We start from the raw sequence: 19,901 nt of genomic DNA on the forward strand, positions 1-19,901 counted from the left end.
TGTACTTTCTAAAAGAATGATTTGAATATGGAGATCTGAACATGACTGGGCAACGCTCTTCACTTGTCTCAATGGAAAGCATGACTGGGCAACTCTCTTCACTTGTGGTTTTGAAACATAAGTAAGACGCAACACGTAGCTTTATATTTTTGTACCTGAAGACAAACTACTGTATCATCACCATCAATTGTGTTGTGCCAAACCATAGTTCTTCATTATGATCCCATTAGGATGAGCGTTTGGTCTTTTAAGGGGCACCAACATTCCACTCACAGACACAACTAGACCACCAATCCGACAAAGGTCATTGCTCATGATTTACTGGTTTCACACAACGCCTCCCAGGAGCACCATAACATTCAGCATTAAATTACTCATCCTGAGTGATGGTGTTTAACTGGGGGATAGCACCACCTAGACCAAAGAAACATAGCTGGAAGATGAAATAAATAAACTGTCACTACATAATTTAAAAATCAGATGAGAGTGCAAATATCCACCGTGTTGCAGCTGCAAACTCTATTATCACTCTTTTATTTTTAGTTTAAAAAAGGAGAAACATTTGGAAAAATGAATGTTTTACCGTGTGTTAGGAGACATGAAGCAGGACCTGTACTGTAAAAATATTTTACATGTGTATACAGTAGACCTACGCAACCACTTCATTTCCCAAGTCCCACTGAGAGGTGATTTGGTAAAAGTTGTGACTTGTTGATAATTGTTATGTTTTTCTGAAGAAATATTGGTCAGACAAATAAGTTGATTTTACAACATCAACCAAGGTTTAATAATAATTCCTACTATTTCATAGGTTAAAACAATTAAAGAATATTTATTAAATTGGAAAATATACACTTAATTAAATAATGAAATTAATAATGACTCTCCTCACTACTGTCACACCTTGGAGACACATGTAGATTATATGTAACACTTAAGTGTCATCCAACCAAAAGCACCAGCAAACTAAATATTAAACTTAAATGCATTATTATATAGATTATTATTATAATATAGATTATTATAAAGATTATATTATTTTAGATTTGGCTGAAAATGACTTACTTACTTGAGTTACTTACTTTGGGTCATTTATAAGTTTATACCTCCAAGTAAAGGAGCCGGGCATACAAGTAGGGCTAGCTGTCTGCAGGACTTGTTTAGCCAGTGAGTAATGCCCAGTGAAGCCTGGCATATATTGAATGAGATGGCTGTGGGGCAACAAATCCCTGCAGGCCTTCACTGCATTATCCAACTTTTCTGGACCCATGCCCCAGCCGTGAGTGAATTAGCTGCAGCAATTGAGTTATTGCTGCCTCCAATTTGTACACAGCTATTGAACGGCTGTTGCAGCCACGTCCTCATTGCTTGTCGAGCATTCTTCTTTAGGTCAACTGGGCACAGAAGCCTCGTCAGTGTTTCAGCTCTATATCAAACCAGCCAAAGGACTTATGCTATCATGACACATGGTGCGAACAGAACCTGCAACATAATATTTGACAACCATGACAAGAGACAATGTGTATACTATTAGGTTTTAACAGTTACTGTTACGGCCTCTTACAGTGGTGCCCCAATGAATAGAACACTATTAGGGCTGCAACAAACAACTATTTTCATTATCAATTAATCTGACGATTGATTTCTCTATTTACTGGCAAATCTGTTGGAATTTTAGTCACAAAATATTTGTGATATCTTAGACTAAGAAAACCAGCCAATATGTTCACATTAGAGAAGCTGGAATCAGTAAATGTTTGACATTCTTGCTTAAAAAATTACTCAAAGGATTAATTAATAATTAATTATCATAATAGTTACGTATGAATTTCCTGACAATTGTCATCATTTCATCTTTACACAATAAAACGTGTCAGTTTTCTGAAAGACGGGAAAAAACATGAAAGAAACCTGTTTATTTAAAATGATAACTCCTCCTGAACATCCTGCCAAATAATGTTCCTTGACCTTGAGTCTAATAAAAACTAAAATGTAAATGTCAAAGAAAAAAAAAGGTTGTTTCTGTGATAATGTCAACCTGTTTTCTTCCTGAAAAGCTGAGATATATGGTTCCTCCAGTGCACTTTACACATGAGCCTTGATCCCCTTTGCCAAGGACCTCAAATGTAAGCAATGATTCTATTTACATCACTGGGGGCCTCTAACAGGCATAAATATTTGCTCACTACTAAACCAGTGACTCATGACATTTTGAAAAGGCTTTTAACATGCAGCCCTCCTGTACACTAAACATGACTTAAAAGGATGAGCACACCACCACCTCCCCCCATTATTAGTGTTAAAATACACAACAGGTGGGTAGTTAGGCAGACTGGCAGTATTTTCCTGTGATGTGTTGCTGCTGCTGCTGAAGGAAAGAAGAACAGATCAAGTGCTTTCAGGAAAATAAACAGCAGGATCAAAATTTGTAGTTAGGATGTCGAGGAATATTGCTAGAGTAAAGAACATCATGAAAGGATTTTCATAAAGGGACAGAGAAGGCTGACAATAAAAAAAAATTTAAAACAAAGAGATAACTCACTTGCAGGAGAGCTGATTTATACCATGTATGAAGTAACAGTCGCCGCCATTCACACAGTAGGCCTTCTCTGTGTCGTTGCATCTTCTGGCATGGCCTGAGCCTGGAGATAGCGTTGTGGTTACTGAGAAGAAAAACAAAGACACACACACATACACAAAAAAACACATTACCATCAGCTGTAATCATCTCAATCTTTTTTGTGTGTGCAACTTTACTCCCTCAATAGCTTAAAATGATGATTTAAAAATAAAATTTGGAGTCAAAATAAAGAGGCATCATGATACATGGTCACTCACAGGCTTTTCATTTGATATGAACTTGGCTGTTATTTTTATCAGTATGATCACTACAAGTATTCTCAGCTTTGCTCACATTATACACTTGCACTCCACGAGATCTCTTAGTTTTCCATCCACAAATGTGATTGTGTCTCTAAGCAGTGTTGACACGATCTCAAGAAGTTCTATGAGCAAAGATAAATATTTCTCCAACATAGCGTAGGAGTTGTTTATGCTTTGACTCGGGTTCTTGGAATGGCCCAAAATGTCATGTATCTGCACTTAATCCCCCCCACTGAATAGATATAATATGTTTGGGATGAAGTCTGCTTATGGGGCGAAGGCAGGGACCTTTGAAGGAATGGGAGTGCTGAGAGAGGTGCACAGTGGCAGGATTGGGCTTGAGAAGGGAGGAGTGTGCTTCGCATGGCAGATCCTGAAACGTGATTGCAACTGTGTACCTGCTGTCAGACACTATTAGCGCCTTAACAGAGTGTGACAGTTTGTTGGTAGGGATACAGAAGTTTCCGATTGGAAGAACTACAATCCATCAGCTTCAGCAGTCATGCCATGCAGAATGTTGTGACAAGAAATCGCACTAGGATTTTATTCAGCTGGGTCTGGCTCTGACATATAGTAGGCTGTTTGCCACCAGGAGTAAATTTCACAACTCCCATTTGTTACACAGTTGAAGGAGTCTGTTTGACTCTCTCTGCTGGTTGGAGAAGTATGGTCTGTCTTGTTCAGAAGCACACTTCTGGTTTTAACTAAAACAACAGAGGTTAATTCCCATGCTAGTTAGAATAACAAAGCAAAAGGATGACATCAGTCTATGTTTCACTTGCCAGTACGAGGCTGTGAAGAACGAGTATGAGAAAGAGAACTGTGAAAGAATAAGTCAGCACTTTGCAAATTCCAAGCACAATATTATAACTAAAACTACACATGTTGTGTCCTTTTTTACCAAAATTACCAAAATAGGATGTCATTGCTCCTCAAAAAACTACTGCCTCACTTTCCGACTTTAAACATACTGTCCAGGATATCAAAATCTTTCCAAAATCTTCATTTCAATGTTACTGTAGACATGTAATTGGGGGGTTTCCATGCTCTGGCAGACATAAAGGTTTACTATTTCGAACATCTATCCAAACCAAACAACAAACCAAGTCATAAATCTGCAGCTGTTTTTATCTGGTCACACGTGCTGATAACTAATTCTTTCATTCTTTCATCAGTATCAAATTTAGCCTTAAGTCACAAGCTGTCATGTTACTGTTCTGCCAAAGTTCCCTAAAATACAACAATAAATAATTAACCTTAAATAATAAAATAATTAATAAAAACAGCATTCATCCACTATAACCTGAATATTTTACAAAAAGCATTTCCAGATTTACCAGTTAATCAGAACTACCTCTCACTCTGGAGAGCTGGTGTGTAAAACACCCAGTAAAAAAAGATCAGACAAAGCTGTCAGGAAGAAGGAACCTCAAAACATTGTAAAAGAAAAACCCCGCGCTCAAAATAGAAACCTTGTTCAGTCTTCCACTGTAAAACATGCAAAACAAAAGGCGGTAAAAACAGGCTGCACAAATCTCTTTCTGGGGCAGTGGCCTATCCCAGAATGCACTAGTGGGAGCGAGGGGGAATGCCCTGGACAGATCATCAGTCCTCTGCAGGGCAGACTAACACGCAGACAGTCATATTCACACATAATCTCCAGTCCACCTGGTTTACATGTGGGTGGACTGTGGGTGGAAAACAGACACCCGGAGAAAACCCACACAGGGAGGTGCAGAACATGTAAACTTCACACGTATTCTGCTGTTAAAGTTTAGTTGGCTACTGGTCACTGTACTCACTTTAAAAAAAATAAGGTTCTTCTAAAAGCTGGTACTTTTTGAGAATGCAGCTTAGTTTAGGTGATAACTGCCCCAAATTAGCTCATCGCGGAACCTCATAATGATTCTCTGTGCTTTGTTGTCACCTGAAGACTACATGACCTAATGCTAATGCTCTTTGAACTCCAAATATATTTTAATTGACAACGACCTGCTTTTGTCTATTTTAAGGTCACAGATTCCTTTTTAGAAGATGTCTCTGTGGACATTGATCTCTATATTAACATTTCTGTGAGTCATTAAATATTCAGCAGGTCACCAACTGCACATCCTAAATCAGATTTGCATGAAATGTGGGTATCAAATGATCCAGAAGCCACATTATGGTACAATACTTTCATTGAGAGATATAACTGGCCTATGAGCCTACATGAGCTTGTAACTATGGTATAGCTCACTGATAAGAGATTTTAAAGTGTATTTGTGGTATTTTTGATTAATGATCAGACCAATTTAGGCTAACTGGTAGGAGGGCAAATTAATCATATCCCTCTCCATCACTGTAAAGAAAGACGTTTTATGATGATGACATGCCTGTATCTACAGTCTGAGAAGAACTTCAGAGCTACACACTTGGTTTTAGACCCAAGCAGCTGTATCACCAGTCTTGTTTGGTGGAGAGCCCACACATCCCCTGCTCAGCAGACAAAAGTTAATTTGCCAACATCACCTGCCTGTATTCAAAAGCTTCTAGGAGGAGCAGAAACGCATTAGTTTCCCCTCAATGCAGAAAAGGAAGTTTAAAAAGTGAGTCTTCTGAGGGAAGCGTCACACTCTGACAGTATCTCTCTTTTAAAGACAGGATATAATGTAAATATGTACCCACTCATTTGTAAATCTTCTCAACTGGCATGTTACAGAGTAGCAATGTAAACCATATCAAAACAATGAAAGCATTGCATGAGTCAGACTGGTGAAGAGCTCCCTGAAGGGTCTTGCAGAAAAATCTCTGCCAGTAATGTACACCCTGAGTTTATATATATCATATGTCAAAGCCAACATTTATTATAACTAAAATGGTCAAGGCAGTGTATACGACATGGAGTAAACCCAATCCTTTCAAAACGCAAGATAATTTTGTAAACCTTTCTTTTTTTGCGGCAACTTTGCTTTCAAAATGGTGTTTCCCAATACTAACAAAAACAATTCATTTGAGAACAGTTATTGGCCTGCACTCATCAACTGACATCCAATTTATGATACAGCACAGTAAGTGTCCCAATTTTCTTCTCCTTCCTGCTTTTCTCTGCAGTCCTCCGTTCTTTCCTTTGTGTCCTCCAATTACTCCCCCAGAGTGAGAAAGAGTTCTGGGTTTAGTACGCCTTGTATAAAAGTAGCGTCAGTCCTTGTCTCAGGCTTAGAAACTTGACTATAAAGCATATATACAGTGACAACAAAAACATATAACGGACATGACAGCATGCAGGACCTAGACACAATAAAACTGTCATCTGTAAAGTAAACACAATTAAAAAACATCTATATAAAATACTGATCACATCTATCAGATCTTTCATACATATTGGATACACACTGAAAACCTGAAGGCACCAGTAACTCTCAATATGTACAGATTCAACGATTCCAATTATTACATCGAGTTTAAAGTTTAAAACACACTGGTCACCTTGATTCAAACAGCTTGAGGCCAAAGTGAGGAAACTGCAACTAAGCCCAGTGACAAGCATCTATAAATCACATGTGCACCCTCTTACGGTTTTAGAATAAACTTGTAAAACTTGGCAAAAGTATGTAAAACCCTGCTGAGCAGCAATAAAATATCTGGGCAGGGCCGTAAGATGCCAGGTACTTTCTGTATGTTACTGTTTACCATCTTCACCTGCAGCCAGCGGTAGGGTCAGGCTGAAGGGCTTGATATTTTCATGGCTCGCCAATATCGCAATCTAATGAAGGACTAGCAGTTGCTTCTATTGGCCCCTTGACATGAGTCTGACGGCACTTTACCATAACAAACCACAAAATTAGAAGAAAGGCAGACCACACCACCACAGACATTGCTAGTAGTTCTATCATTTATTGGAAAACCCATACAAGGAGAGGCACAGGCTGTCCCAGTGATGAAACAAGAACAGTGTATTCTTTCAGAGGTGATCTGGTTCAGCCAATACAGTGTTTACTCAGGCTGCACCACATGTTTACTTGAGATTAAAACTAATGACATGGTCTAAAAATTTATTGACATGGTTAGAGATACATATACAAACAACAGAGGAGCAACTCATTTAGGGGTGCATGACGTGGACAGAAAAATAAATTCAAATTATTGTACTAGTGTGGTTGTACTGGAGCTTACAAGATTACTTCTGACAACACTCTGTGGTAAAACGTTTCCTCTATAATTGCCTGAAGACCTGTGGTGTTATCAAGGACAATAGCTTGCCTTTTGTTTTCAACATATTGCACTGGTTGGACCAACTGTACAACGTTTAATTTTTATATTTGATTTGTATTTAGTTTCTGAGCGAACCTGGGTTACATACATTCCCACTGGTTGCGATCTTTGAAAGAGTCATTCACTATATGTCTTTTCTCAATCTGCATTTGACTGTGTGTGGTATGTGTTAATTGAGCGGATTTACATTGCTCAGCGAATAATGTTTTTTTTTGTCTATGGACTTCTTTGCATTTGTTTTAAATCTTTTAAAGTTGCATTAGTTTCAGTTTGAGGAGGACAAAACACCAGCATTATGCAAACCTATACAGCAAAGGGAGATAATTGATGTGATGACAGGAGTTTCACAGTGTTGAATCTGAATGGCTGATCTGAGGTGGACTTATTTGTAAACATCCAGTGAGGCTAAACAGACCACAGCTATTTCTGTTGACATAATATAAATATATATAATAACATGTGTAGTGAATGGTGAACGTGTTCTATATAGAGGATGTGTTCAGCTGGGTTGGAGTGGCAGTGTAAATAAAAAACTAACAAAGTACATTGCAGTACAATGCATGTAATGTTCCGGAGATATGTATATATATATGTGTGTGTGTGTGTGTGTGTTTTTGTGCGTGTAAAATACAATCCAATCAAGAGACTTAATAGCTCCTCTGTTCCACCTGCTCCAGTTAGTCCTGTCATCTGCAGAATTGTTTTCTCTATATAGTGTTTGAAGTGATAATGAAGGACAACAGTGGGCAGCACTATTAACAAGAATAGCTTTGTTTTATCTGGAAATTAACAGTTTTGTTTTTTATTGGTTGTCATCCTCTTTCTGGAGAAGGCACTTTTATCCGCATCTATCCCCAAGAGGCAAGACTGTAATGGCGAAGGCTAAAAATGGCTGATTAAAGAGAGACCATAGCCTGATCACAGAAATCTGGATGTTTTGTACTCAGTACAGTGAGAATGCATTACATCACTGGGAATGGATTTGAGCCATGGCCAGAATGACATCAAACTCCATTTATTGAAATCTTTACTTGTAAAAGAGAAACCATAAACATCACGCAACACAATCCCCAACCTCACAAAGGGGACCAGAGTTCAGGTGTATTTCTCAAGGTTGACTCTGCTTTCCTGGCTGGATATTAGAGACAAATTCCTATAACCCGAGGAGGAGATCAGCCACTCTGCTAAACAGAGTTCGTTTATCTGCAGTTATGTGGCCAGGGTTTAGTTAGGTTTGCTTGGATTTTTAACCTCAGGTTTCAACTTTCCCCCGGCCCTGTAGCCCAGGGGCTGAATCTAAGTTGGAGTTGAAGAGGGGTTTCCTTTAGGTTAGTGAGGGCCACAGTGTTTAGCCATCAGCCATTGCCACTGACTTTGATTAATCCTTCATGGCCCAAGAACTGAAAAGAAAAGCTGGGGGTGCAAGCGGGACCATCTGGAAACCTTCATAAACATGTCTGTCTTTCCACGCTCTCCAAAGGATTCTAGGAAAATCGTAAAATGAAAAGAGAAGTCCCTATTGCACAGTTTTTTTTTCCTCTTGAGGCACCCTGTGCATATGCAGCAAACAGAAAGCCTCACAACCCAGCCCAAATTGTGTAATGAAATACATTTTCAATCGGCCTGTCTATGGTGCAGAGTTATGCACATGCCCCTCTAATTTATGATAAATGTTGATAATTTACTGCAGCTTGGCTTAATCCTTTTCACTTCTGCACTGCAATTGAACAGAAAGCCATCTCAAAAGTCAGAATCTGATTCTGTGCAGGGAGAAAGCCAAGGCAGTTATTCAACCAGTGGTGGATTGGTTCCATCTGGACTTTGTTATGGCTTTGTGTTTTTACTCTTAAAAGCAATGTTATCAGGATAAAAAGCATAAATTATGTAGCCTATTTGGGAGTATGTCAGTGTGCGAGAACAGTGTCTCTGGCAGTACTTGAGTAGAAAAAGCGATGTGAAGGTCCAAAAACTAAAATTCATATCTGACATTATGATACAATCTTTGAATTTTCAGTCAAGTAAATGTTTAAATATGTTACAAATGTAAACTAGCTTTTCATGGGTTCAGATACATGCAAAACTATTTTAGTCACACATGTACTTGACAAAAAAATAATAAATTAATGAATATGAAGTAAATAGTAAATAAAGTGCTGGCTTGGCAGTAGTTTGTCAACAGGTGGCATCATACTGCAATATCATACAGGGCCTTTAACTATTTTATAAGATAATGTAAATCATCACTCATCAACTTTACTCAGTCCATAAAAATAGGTTTGGAAAGTGATAAATGTCTTAAGTACAGAACCTTCAGCAGACACATAAAGAGGATGGTATCTGTAATAGCTCTGCCACCCAGACATGCTTTTCCACAAGTCAGTTTTATGTACCAGAAAAAAGCTCTGAGTGCCTCCCCCCCTCCCCCCCTCCCCCCAGCCCCGCCCGCTCATCACCTCCCGACTCTTGGCAGGGAATGTCTGACATGTCTCCTGTTACAGCTGGGACCAAGATCTTTTATCTCCATTCTAGGGGCCAATTCATATTGCATGCATTCTTGCTACACTTGTATGGCGTGCATTATGTCCCCTTCTGTAATCCTGGATGGACTGTCTAGAATTAATAAGGAATGAATAAGATCAACAGATATGGGAAAAGTACAAAAGACCTAATTGGGAAATGTGGTTTCAGTTCAATATGAAGTTGTTGACAGAAGGGTGTGATGTGGTGAAGAGGATGTGTAGTGAGGGTAAAGAAGATGCCTGCATAAAAGCAAATAAAAAATACCTTTATTTAGGAATTCATATTGTAGGAGTAGTGGTATTGAATAGTGGTATTATAGTTCTATAGGGAGCGGAGCCAGAGATTAATTACACCAATAATGATAGAGATAGATGTCAGGAACTTGCTTGCAGACAATGCATTCACAACAAGAGAACCTGCTACATGAACAAATTTGCATTTATGAAAGATTGATCCTTTGTTATTTGAATTTTGCATTTTAAGATCTAGAACCACAACATATTTTGACATGAGCTCAAGTCCGGACAAATTAAGCAGCAATGAAAGACAGAAAGAAAAAAAAAGAACAGAAACAAATAAGAAGAAAGGCAAAAAAGAGAGAGAGATGGTTACAGGAGTAATTCAGGGAAGAGGAGGGAGAAAAGAAGGTTTGTTGACAGGATCTTAAGTTGGAAAATATTTCAGCTTGCCAAAGCCAACAAAAAACAAGCACGAACCTTCTTCCACACATAAAGTATAGGCACACCCAATCGGTGGCAATATCCAGCATCTGTGTCTTCCAGTATTTTGTACAGAGTTCAAAATGAGCAAGAGATTTCATGTCAAATACCCAAAGAGGAATTAAATTACTATTTACTGTAGGTAGGACGCACGAAAGGGCCCATTATGAATTAAAGTGCACTTAAAGCTTTTTTTCAATAGAAAAATATCCACAATTCAAACACCTTCAGTATGAAGGCAGGAATGTTTAGAAATGAACAAAATGGAGCCTGCCAGGGGCATTAATCTACCACCCACTCTTCAGCAAGATTGCCACTGCCACAACCAGTGTGTCTTCTTTTATATTCTTGTCTCCTATTACCATTTTCCAGTCACATAGCTGATATGCCTGGTCTTGCCTGACTCAATAGTCTCAGCACTGAAGTGAAATCAAAGAGCAGCCCAGTATGTGATTGCACAACAGCTGCTCATGCACTGCAAAGAAGCGAAGTGCACTTAGGAAGGGCAGGGTATGGTGCGTGTGCATAAACGGGCGCTGGTATGGCTGCTGGCCGGCACCAGAATGTGTGCAGTTGGCAATCCAGTGACATATGGTGACACAGGGCTGCTCCCTGCTCTGTCCTTTCAAAAGCGCCCTAGGCTCAGCGGGCCGATCCCACAGCCGTTGCTTCCTTGTTTTGAGTGTGAGGACGCCTGTTGCTTTCATTTTCCCGCTCTGACCTGAGAAACTGTTGTTTACTGCATCCTCGTGCTTGTGTCTTTCCAAACTGGGAGGTATGGCCACTACAGTCACAGTGTAGGGAGGAGCAAGGGGACGCCTCCGCAGAAAACCTTCAATGACACTTGGTACATGGTGTGTCAATTTACGCCTGCAGAGACATATGCTCTGAAATAAATAACACTCATCTGCCAAAGATTCAAATATCTGAATCAGTCTAGTAAAAGGGAAATCCACCACATGTTTCTGGGACATATGTTCCAATTTAGAGCCACTCAACCTGACTTCTCTAAACTCACCTGACAGACAGAAACACCAGTGGTAAAGGTTGGAGTTTTGTGACTTGAAGGTGACACAATTGAACCTGAGGACCAGGAGGAATAATCTATGAAAACACACTCTTCTGTTCCTTCAGCATCTGTTTCTAAAGTGCCCCTAGCAAGATGTTTTAAACACCATTGCTCAGCTGATGCAGCTCAGATGATGGTTAAGGATTTATTGTTGCTGATATGAAATTCACAAAATGCATAGTCTGACTGAATAGATGATGGCTGTGCTCAAAGCAGTTGCCGGATTCATGTGGATGAATCATATAGATTTGTCCTTTTGTGTCAACTGAACACATTTACAGTGAAAGCAGAGATGTTTGGGTTAAGAACAATCTGAGGTTGTCCCCTCCGACAGATGAAGGTAGTCTGGGAAAGTTATTCACTCTCTCTGCGCAAGTCTGATATTGGGTATCCGACCTCCACAGTCTGGATGTAAAGGAGCTGTGAGGAGTATCTAATTAAGAAATGCATTGTATAACACATGACATTGTAAAAGTAGAATTTCGGTCAGGAAATGTCGCACTAAGCTAGCAAGACATAGGCAGGGTAGCGGCCAACATTTCATTGAAAAGTTTAGGTTTTCTGGATTACAACATTTATTTTAATGGCATTTAATGACTATATTGTCAACATGTACTAACAGGAGAAACCGTTACAGTGTTATATATAGACACAGCAATTCATATTTGTCCTCTGTATGAGACATGACACTGAGGCCCATATTTACATTATGCATGCAGTTTATTTGAGTCCTAATGAACTGTGAAAAGCACATCCTGGGCTTTCTTGTGATTAACACTCATGGGGGTGCTGCCAACAAAGCACATTTTTTTTCTTTTCAAGAGTAAGCAGTAAGGGGGTTAAGTGATCAAATTTATAAAGATGTATTGTTTCTGTTCTTCATAATGATGTTTTTTTATTTATGAGTGTTCTATTATTATGGGGTTACACGGCTAAGATTTTAAAGGTGTATGTTAATTTAAAGCCTTAAAATACACCTTTTAATCCATGTCTTTTGTGGGGGACAGTGGGACAACAGTGTTTCATATGAAAGGAATCAGAGCACTGTGTGAGGCAGGACAGATTTGTTATAAAATATTGAGGGAGATTCAGACATTAAGCTGTCAGCAGATGAGGAGGAAGATAGCCAGGCAGTCGATCGGGTTTTAAAATGTGTTATCAAATGAGAGAGAATTAAAAAGTAATTGTATTATTTTATCATTACCAAATCATGCCTTATAATGTGCTTTTTGTGGAAAAGACTGACCCAATGTCCAATACAAAATGTCATTAAAAAAAATTAAAATAAAAATTTTGAGAAAAAATCTTTGTGATACGTTTCTTATATCCTCTAAATCTAAATATTAAAACCTTTTTTCTTCTGGGGCTTATAGTCATGGCTCGGCTGTATCTCTACTTTCTTGTTTGTTTTCCTGGTTTGTTTCTCTCCGTTGCTCCTGTGCGTGTGTCTGTCTGGGCGTGGCGCTCCTTGGCAGCTCGGAGGTTACACACCTCCTGCACACCTGAGACTCATTCCACTAATCAGACAGCAGTATACACTCCAGTGTTCCCCACATCGTTCCGTTCACTAGTGCGGTAACTACACTATGGTTAAGTTCTCAGTTTGCTCAGTTTCTTTGTGTTAGACCTTGAACCTGTTAATTCATGTTTGTTTCCTTGTGCTAAGAAAATCTCCTGCTTCACTTTAGAACTATCTTGCTATCCAACATGGCAGACACATGGATCTGATCAGCTGCCTGCTCCACTATCCCCCATGCCATATCCACTACCAGCACGAGCCAGACTCCCTACCTTTAATTTTACCCTCACTTAGCGTCCTGGTTCAAAGAACATTAATCACAATGCCCTGTCCTCCAGCTACTCCAGACACCATTCTACCATCCACGTGCGTGGTGGCTGCAGTGACCTGGGAAATCGAGTCCGAAGTGAGGGAGGCTCAGCAGACTGAGCCAGATCCTGGCAATAGACCTCCCAACTATCCCTTTGTATCTGATGTGCTTTGGTCCGTCAGTGGGTGCAGTCTTTCCGGTTTTCCTGTGATCCAGGTATAGGTCGAACTCTGTCTCCTCAGAGGGCCTTCTGTGGAGGCTGGTACCCATGCAAAGCCTTTGCATTGTCCACCTGCTGGACTACTCCATCCTCTCACTGTTCCAAGATGTCCCTGGTCTCATACATCTCTGGATTTTGTGGTAACACAGTAATACTCATCGTAGTGGATTGACTCCTTTTGAGGCATCCCTTGGGTTCCGTTCCATCGATCACAACTGGTGGATTGCTACTGTCATCCAACAGGTCGGAAAGTTTGGTTATCTTCAGAAATATTCCACTCTAGACTGATTGACAAAAGTTGTCCCCTCAGTATATTGGAACATAAGTAGAGGAACAGGTCATCAATCCAACAGCAGTCAGGCTAAAGCTACCACAGTCAATAAAAATTCATCCCACTTTCCACAGCTTAAGCCAGTGTGTTTCTGCTATTTGTGCCCTCCTTCCGACTCCCCTGAACCTGCCCAGATCATCAAGATCTACACTGTCCAGCGGCTTCTGGATGTGTACTGCTGGGGAAGAGGACTCCAGTACTTGGTAGATTGGGATGGACATGGCCTGGAGGACAGGAGTTCCCTCACTCTTTTATTATGGAACCCCAGCATTGAGGGACTTTCATCAAGCCTACCCGGAGAAGCCTTGTAGGTTGCCAGCAGGCTCCCATTTAGTGGGAGGTACTATCATGGTTCGGCCCTACCTCTTTTTCTTTCCCTGTGTTTTCCTGTCGTTATCCCCCCCAAGTTTTTTGTTTGTTCATGTGTGTGTCCCTCTGGGATTGGTTCTCCTTGGCTGCTCGGTGGTTACCCGCCTCCTGCACACCTGAGACTTATTCCACTAATCAGACTCTGCAACACATCTTCCCCCAGCTCTCCACTCCAGTTTTGCCAGATCGTTTCATTCACCAGTGCGGTAACTATGCTACAGCCAAGTTTTCAGTTTACTTAGTTTCTTTGTGTTGCTGTTCTTGAGCCTGTTGGTTCATGTTTATTTCCTCTCCTATCTTTCCCCATGCCTTCGCACTACCAGCACCAGGATCATTCCACTTAGCGTGCCTTGCTCTCAGCCATACAGCTTCTCTCATCAAGTAACTTCCTTCACACTGTTCACAATAAATTGTGTTTTACTGTTATTACTGTGTTGAGTCTTGCGTTTGGGTCCAGTAACTTAGATGACATAACACTCAGGAGATTAAGCCAGTTTATATCACAGCAGTAATGGCAGCTTGTCTACTTCCAACTACAACTTGGATTCGTCAACAGGATATAAAAGTTAGCACTAGAAGCAGCAAAAGCAGCTGGAAAAAGAAAGAAGAAAAACTCTTTCTTTGTTTTAATGAGCAGTAAGAGCCACTAGGGCAAGAAAGACAAACTTCATTAACAACTATATATTGCAAAGTTTTTTTCAACATATTATCATGTATTAGTGTAACAAAATTGTTCTAGATAATTATCACTTTAAAAGGACCAAATCAGCCGCATCCACCTCTCTCCATTGCCCTTCATCTTCAATAGCTGGCCCTCATTTCTGAGGAAAGGCAGACTTTGCAACTGTGTACCAGATACAGAGGACATATACCACAGCTCCATATTTGGGTCTTATGCTCACAGCTACAGTAGTGGCCAGCTGCTAGGACTAAAGGTTTCCCCTCTGCTATTCCCCGAAAGCTGAAAACACACAGCCTGCTTGTATGCAGGCCTCCTTCACTCATATACACACACACCACCCACACTGGCTCTACGTCCTGAAAATGGGCAATGGAGCACTGCTGTTTTGTTAGGATGCAGGCCATCTGTATACGAAAGGATGAGTTCACTGTGAGTGTATAAGTGTTTAAAGTGAGGCCTATTCCATCCACAGTTCCCACCTACACACTAAAAAGGAAATGGCTTCCACGGTGCTGACGGAGGACGAACATGACGTGATGAATACAGTTGCAAAATCACCAACAAAAGGAAGGAGTGTGATGGAGTAATGGGAGGTTTAGGATGAGAGACAGCTGTGGCAACCAAACTATAGTACTCCGCCCCTGAGCTTTAAGCAATGGAATGGTAAGTATATGTTCCTCTTGTGCTCAAAGAAAACTTTAACACCCAGGATTGCTCATGTCCAATTCTGAAAAATGCTAAACAACAGGAGGAACAGGGGTTTTGTTTGATGTGAGTGAACAATAGTTTACTCAGAGACCAGTTTTCAGTGTGCTGGCTCTGTTCACTGGACTCCCGAGCAACCGCAAGTTATAACTGACTCAGTACAAGCAAGTGTTTATGACGCAATGAATCATTTTTAGCCACTATTTTTTCCTCTTTGAAAGTATTAACAAACACCACAGTGCCTGTTAGTTATTTGGCAAGTTAAAACAGAGTCCTGTACAGTCACCCACAATTGGGGGTCACCATCAGGGAAAGACCACCAGGACAGCTGAGGGGGCCTGAAAGGGAATCTTTTATTATGCTGTTAAATGAAGTCTCAGTTAAGTTTGGTCCCGGGCCGTGGAAGAGTTAACAAAGCTCTGCATACAGCAAAAAAAAAAAAAAACAACTCATGTCACCTCCTGCTCACATCACTCAGCTCTTCAAGTGTAACAGCTGCTTCCTTCCACACACATAGCAATATCCTCACTCATTCACACTGAGGGCTTAACTGTCCCACATAACACAGTGAGATTATGGGATATCCTAAGAAATGAGAAGTGTTTTGATTTTCAATAACTTAGTTGTTTTTGCAAAGATTTCATTGAGGGCGCCCACTTATCACATTGGATCGACGGGATTATTTGAATGAAGCGAGCAAGCAAAACATAATGACACTCTGAGAAAAAGTATTTTATTTGATATATTTTTACTTATTTTTCTCTGATTCTGATAAGGACAGGATTCAACAGCTGCCTCTTCTCTTACACATTAGCACATACAGTGCATGTCAAAGCCAGTAACTCATACCATGCATAGCCCTTGTCAAAAAGCGATGAATTACTGACATATTAGGGAGCTGATTTGTGTTTTATGTGTCAGCCACCTAACATTACTTATCTTCTATCACATTAACTTGAGGTTGTTGGAGTTGAAGGACTGCTCAATAAACTGTGCTCCCGTTGCTACGTCAGGATCTGTAACTGATACAAACCTTACCAACGTGCCTTGTAGGTTATACATATGAAGTGTTACCAAATATAATTACACAATAATACACGCATAATCAAAACACACATGCCCAGACATAAGTGTTTATGAAAATATGTACACCTAGATGCCAAAAGAGCAGCCAAAACACGGTGGTGTCTCTTTCCTTACAGGCATTACAAGCATGCAACAACCTAATTGCTATATCATGTGGGAATTTCTGAGCCTCATAGAAGTTGCCTGGTATTCATTATAAATTAGTATGTTCCTTTGATTTATTATTCCTTTGGATGATAAATCATAGGGTTCAATTCTCCCTCAGTCCTGTACTGTATGTATACATGAAACCCATTTGTAACATCACATGCCGTGCCCTGTTGGCTCAGTGATTCTGTACAACCGCATGATGTGTGCTTACAATGCTGTGGGTGTTCATCCGCTCATGACATAAACTCTTCTATTTACCCTGGATCTTTCTCACTGTACCGGATGCTGCCCACTAATACAGAAAGACCCTAACAGTAAACAAAAACAACAAGCAGTGTGGGTTAAGTGACGATTTTGCGGCTGCCTCTGGAACTAAACATTATTGTGGGTGAACTTCAAAACAAGGTCTAAACTCTGACATGCTCCAGCTGTCATGACGTAAGACGTGAGGTCGGTCAGAATAACAAACGCTCTTGTTTCAGTTGATAACATTTTAGCACGGACTATGAAAATAATTGAATAAAATTTAAACTGCTGATTTTCTATGGTCAGGATTGGATTTATTTTTTTATTTTTTTTTTAGATATTATTGTTTTGGCATTTAGACCTTTTACTTATTGAGGTTATTTTCAACATCATTTTCTTGTCAGTGCTGTGGGAAGGTGATGTACACATGAACATATTTTTTCAAAAACAGATTAGATTTTGATTTGTTTCTACATCTCTGGAATTCTTTTGTAAACTGGCTTGTAGGCTGTTATGAATACCACACGGACTAAGATCAGGATCAATTTCTTGCATCATTGTTCATTTTAAATGGCACACACATTTCAAAACCTCAGTGTCTGTGCTGACAACAATTTGTTTTTGTGCTTTGTGTGTCTTTCAGATTACAACATCCTATTAGCACCACAGAGCAAAAATTGGATCCTGATTTTGCGGTCAAACCTTCCAACTGTCAAAACCTGAGATTCTGGTGCAATGAGACACCCACCTTGGAGGAATGCCTGTCTAGACCCCAGGACTGAGGATAATTTTGAAAAAGTGGGCATGACTAATAGCACAGTGGCTTGATTCGCAGAACCTGACAGGCTGTTCTCCAGTGACCAGTAAATACAGAATGCTTGACAGATGTGGAGGCCGGTTCTTCTCAGACATGGCTGCTGCTGTTGTTTACCCACACAAATCAATAGAATTGACTATTGTACAGATACTCCACATTCAGCAAAGACCACAACTAACATCCTTTAGCGTCATTAGAGATGAGTTTATCTTGTTGCTTACGTAGTGAGAGTGAGTAAGTTTTGTTTTTACTAGACAGCGACATAGAAGGAGTGAAGGAAGTTGTTGTTTATCTAGTAGCATTTACTGTAATGTTTCACTTACGTAGGATAGATATGAAAGCTTACTGGAAGAAAACTAATAAAGATGTGGGAGATATTTTTCAAGTGTATGTTTATTTGTGTTAAGTCATGTTCTCGGTAACATTTAACGTGAACTAAAAAAACATTAAAATAATTGCCTTCCATTCCCAGGCTAAAATATTACTGAATCATACTGCACAAAACATGAGTCAACGTGTTATATAACATCTGGTGATACTTTTTCTCTTGTGTCTCTTGTGTCCCCAACTATCTTCAGCAAGTATGAGGAATGAGCCCGACTATTGGACATTAAACATGATTTCACCTGTCTATAGACTAAAATGACAAGTGACAATTATTGTCTCTAAAAGCCTTTTTTTACTATCCAAAACTACTAAAATTTATTACATTAGAATGTAACTGGTTTAATGTATCATAACAATAAAATATTTTGTTTTTACTTAAAATTTAGGCCCAGGATGCTTGCAGTGTAACACATCTGCTTTTAGAGCTGAGCTGGGTTTCAAAGAATGAAATGCATGGTTATAGACTCTTTTTAGCTGCAAAGGCAAATGCAGTTTGTGCAGCACAAATGCAAAATGTTGTTCTGGTTTTCTGCCATTCATTAGGTTTCTCAATAGAGAGACACTTAAGTGCCAAATCACTACTAATCAGAACCATCCTTTTATGGGTTAATAGTTTGCATCAACACATATTATAAAATTAATAGGCTTTCCTAAGCTGAATGACATGCAATGCATTGAACATGAATTCAGCTTCCTGCAGTGGCCTCATGTCAGATCCAGCATTTGAGGGATGTGATAGAATATACTACTTAAAGCAAAGACTCAATCCAGAAACATATCTCAACTAATTGAGTGCGCCATGGTGTTTCACAGATGCTAAAGTGTTGTTTTGTCCACTGTGTTGTAAACATTATGAGGCAATTTTTGGTTAGTTCAGCATTAGTTTTGTGAGGGGAGTGAAAACATGTACGGGTGTGTGCACATGTGTACGTGTATGTATGCATGTATGTGTGGGCTTACTTGCGTGCATGCATGCGCGAAACTGTTGCTGGTGGGCCCCAGCATGACTGCTGAGGTTGGAGCAATCATATTTTCAGCTGTGATTTCCATCAACGCATTCCTGGACGCTCACACACTCTCTCAGTGGAGCTGTGCACAGCACCCCCCAAGGATGTGACCTGCAGCCTGCAGACACATGGCTGCCTCACAAGCGCTTATCACAACACAGCAGCCTGTAGGATAATGGAAGGCCTTAATCTGAAGCCACGTGGAGCCAAGCAAACTTGGACGAGTGTTGCTCCTTCACACTGGCCTTATGGAAAACAGTCAATGATATACTACACCGTTTTGCAGAAGGCCAGTAGGTCTTACCATGCCAGACTGATTACAGGGTAGAGGTCAGACCACATGGACAACAAATGGTCCCTGGTCCTCTACACATAGGGGGATGGGCATAAGGCTGAAAACACCACTTTGGAAAAGGCAGCAATTGTTACAGAAACTGCTAAAAGGACATGTATATTTCAGAGAAACACACACACACACACACACACACACACACGCTGTGTACTGTTATGCATTCTGGTGCAATGCCAGCATTGGCAAAATATAAACAATAAAACACAGAGGGACAGAGGGAAATATTGTGGATTTAGAAAAGAATGTCAAAATTCTTCCACTGATTGATCTCATGT

At 40.0% G+C, this 19,901-nt stretch overlaps 1 protein-coding gene and 1 long non-coding RNA gene across 6 annotated transcripts in view; one reads left to right on the forward strand and one right to left on the reverse strand.

Annotated features, from left to right (window-relative positions):
* nrg2a (neuregulin 2a) overlaps positions 1-19,901 on the reverse strand; it is a 70,066-nt gene that overhangs the window by 13,043 nt on the left and 37,122 nt on the right. For all 4 annotated transcript variants that reach the window (XM_038709465.1, XM_038709462.1, XM_038709463.1 and 1 more), the window contains exon 4: positions 2,543-2,663. In XM_038709465.1, coding sequence (XP_038565393.1) covers positions 2,543-2,663 — 121 coding nt within the window. The remainder of the gene's footprint in view (positions 1-2,542; positions 2,664-19,901) is intronic.
* On the forward strand, positions 13,884-17,808 carry LOC119896005. 2 transcript variants are annotated; one of them, XR_005443149.1, is made up of 4 exons: positions 13,884-14,400; positions 14,518-14,575; positions 15,349-15,539; positions 17,707-17,808. It is a non-coding gene; the product is annotated as an uncharacterized LOC119896005 (long non-coding RNA). The 2 variants fall into 2 exon arrangements; XR_005443148.1 differs by lacking the exon at positions 13,884-14,400 and having other exon boundaries at positions 14,438-14,575.

This window comes from Micropterus salmoides, unplaced genomic scaffold (assembly GCF_014851395.1).
Source record: "Micropterus salmoides isolate LMB-PRFRI ecotype aquatic unplaced genomic scaffold, ASM1485139v1 Ms_hic_scaffold_9, whole genome shotgun sequence".
Taxonomy (NCBI): Eukaryota; Metazoa; Chordata; class Actinopteri; order Centrarchiformes; family Centrarchidae; genus Micropterus; species Micropterus salmoides.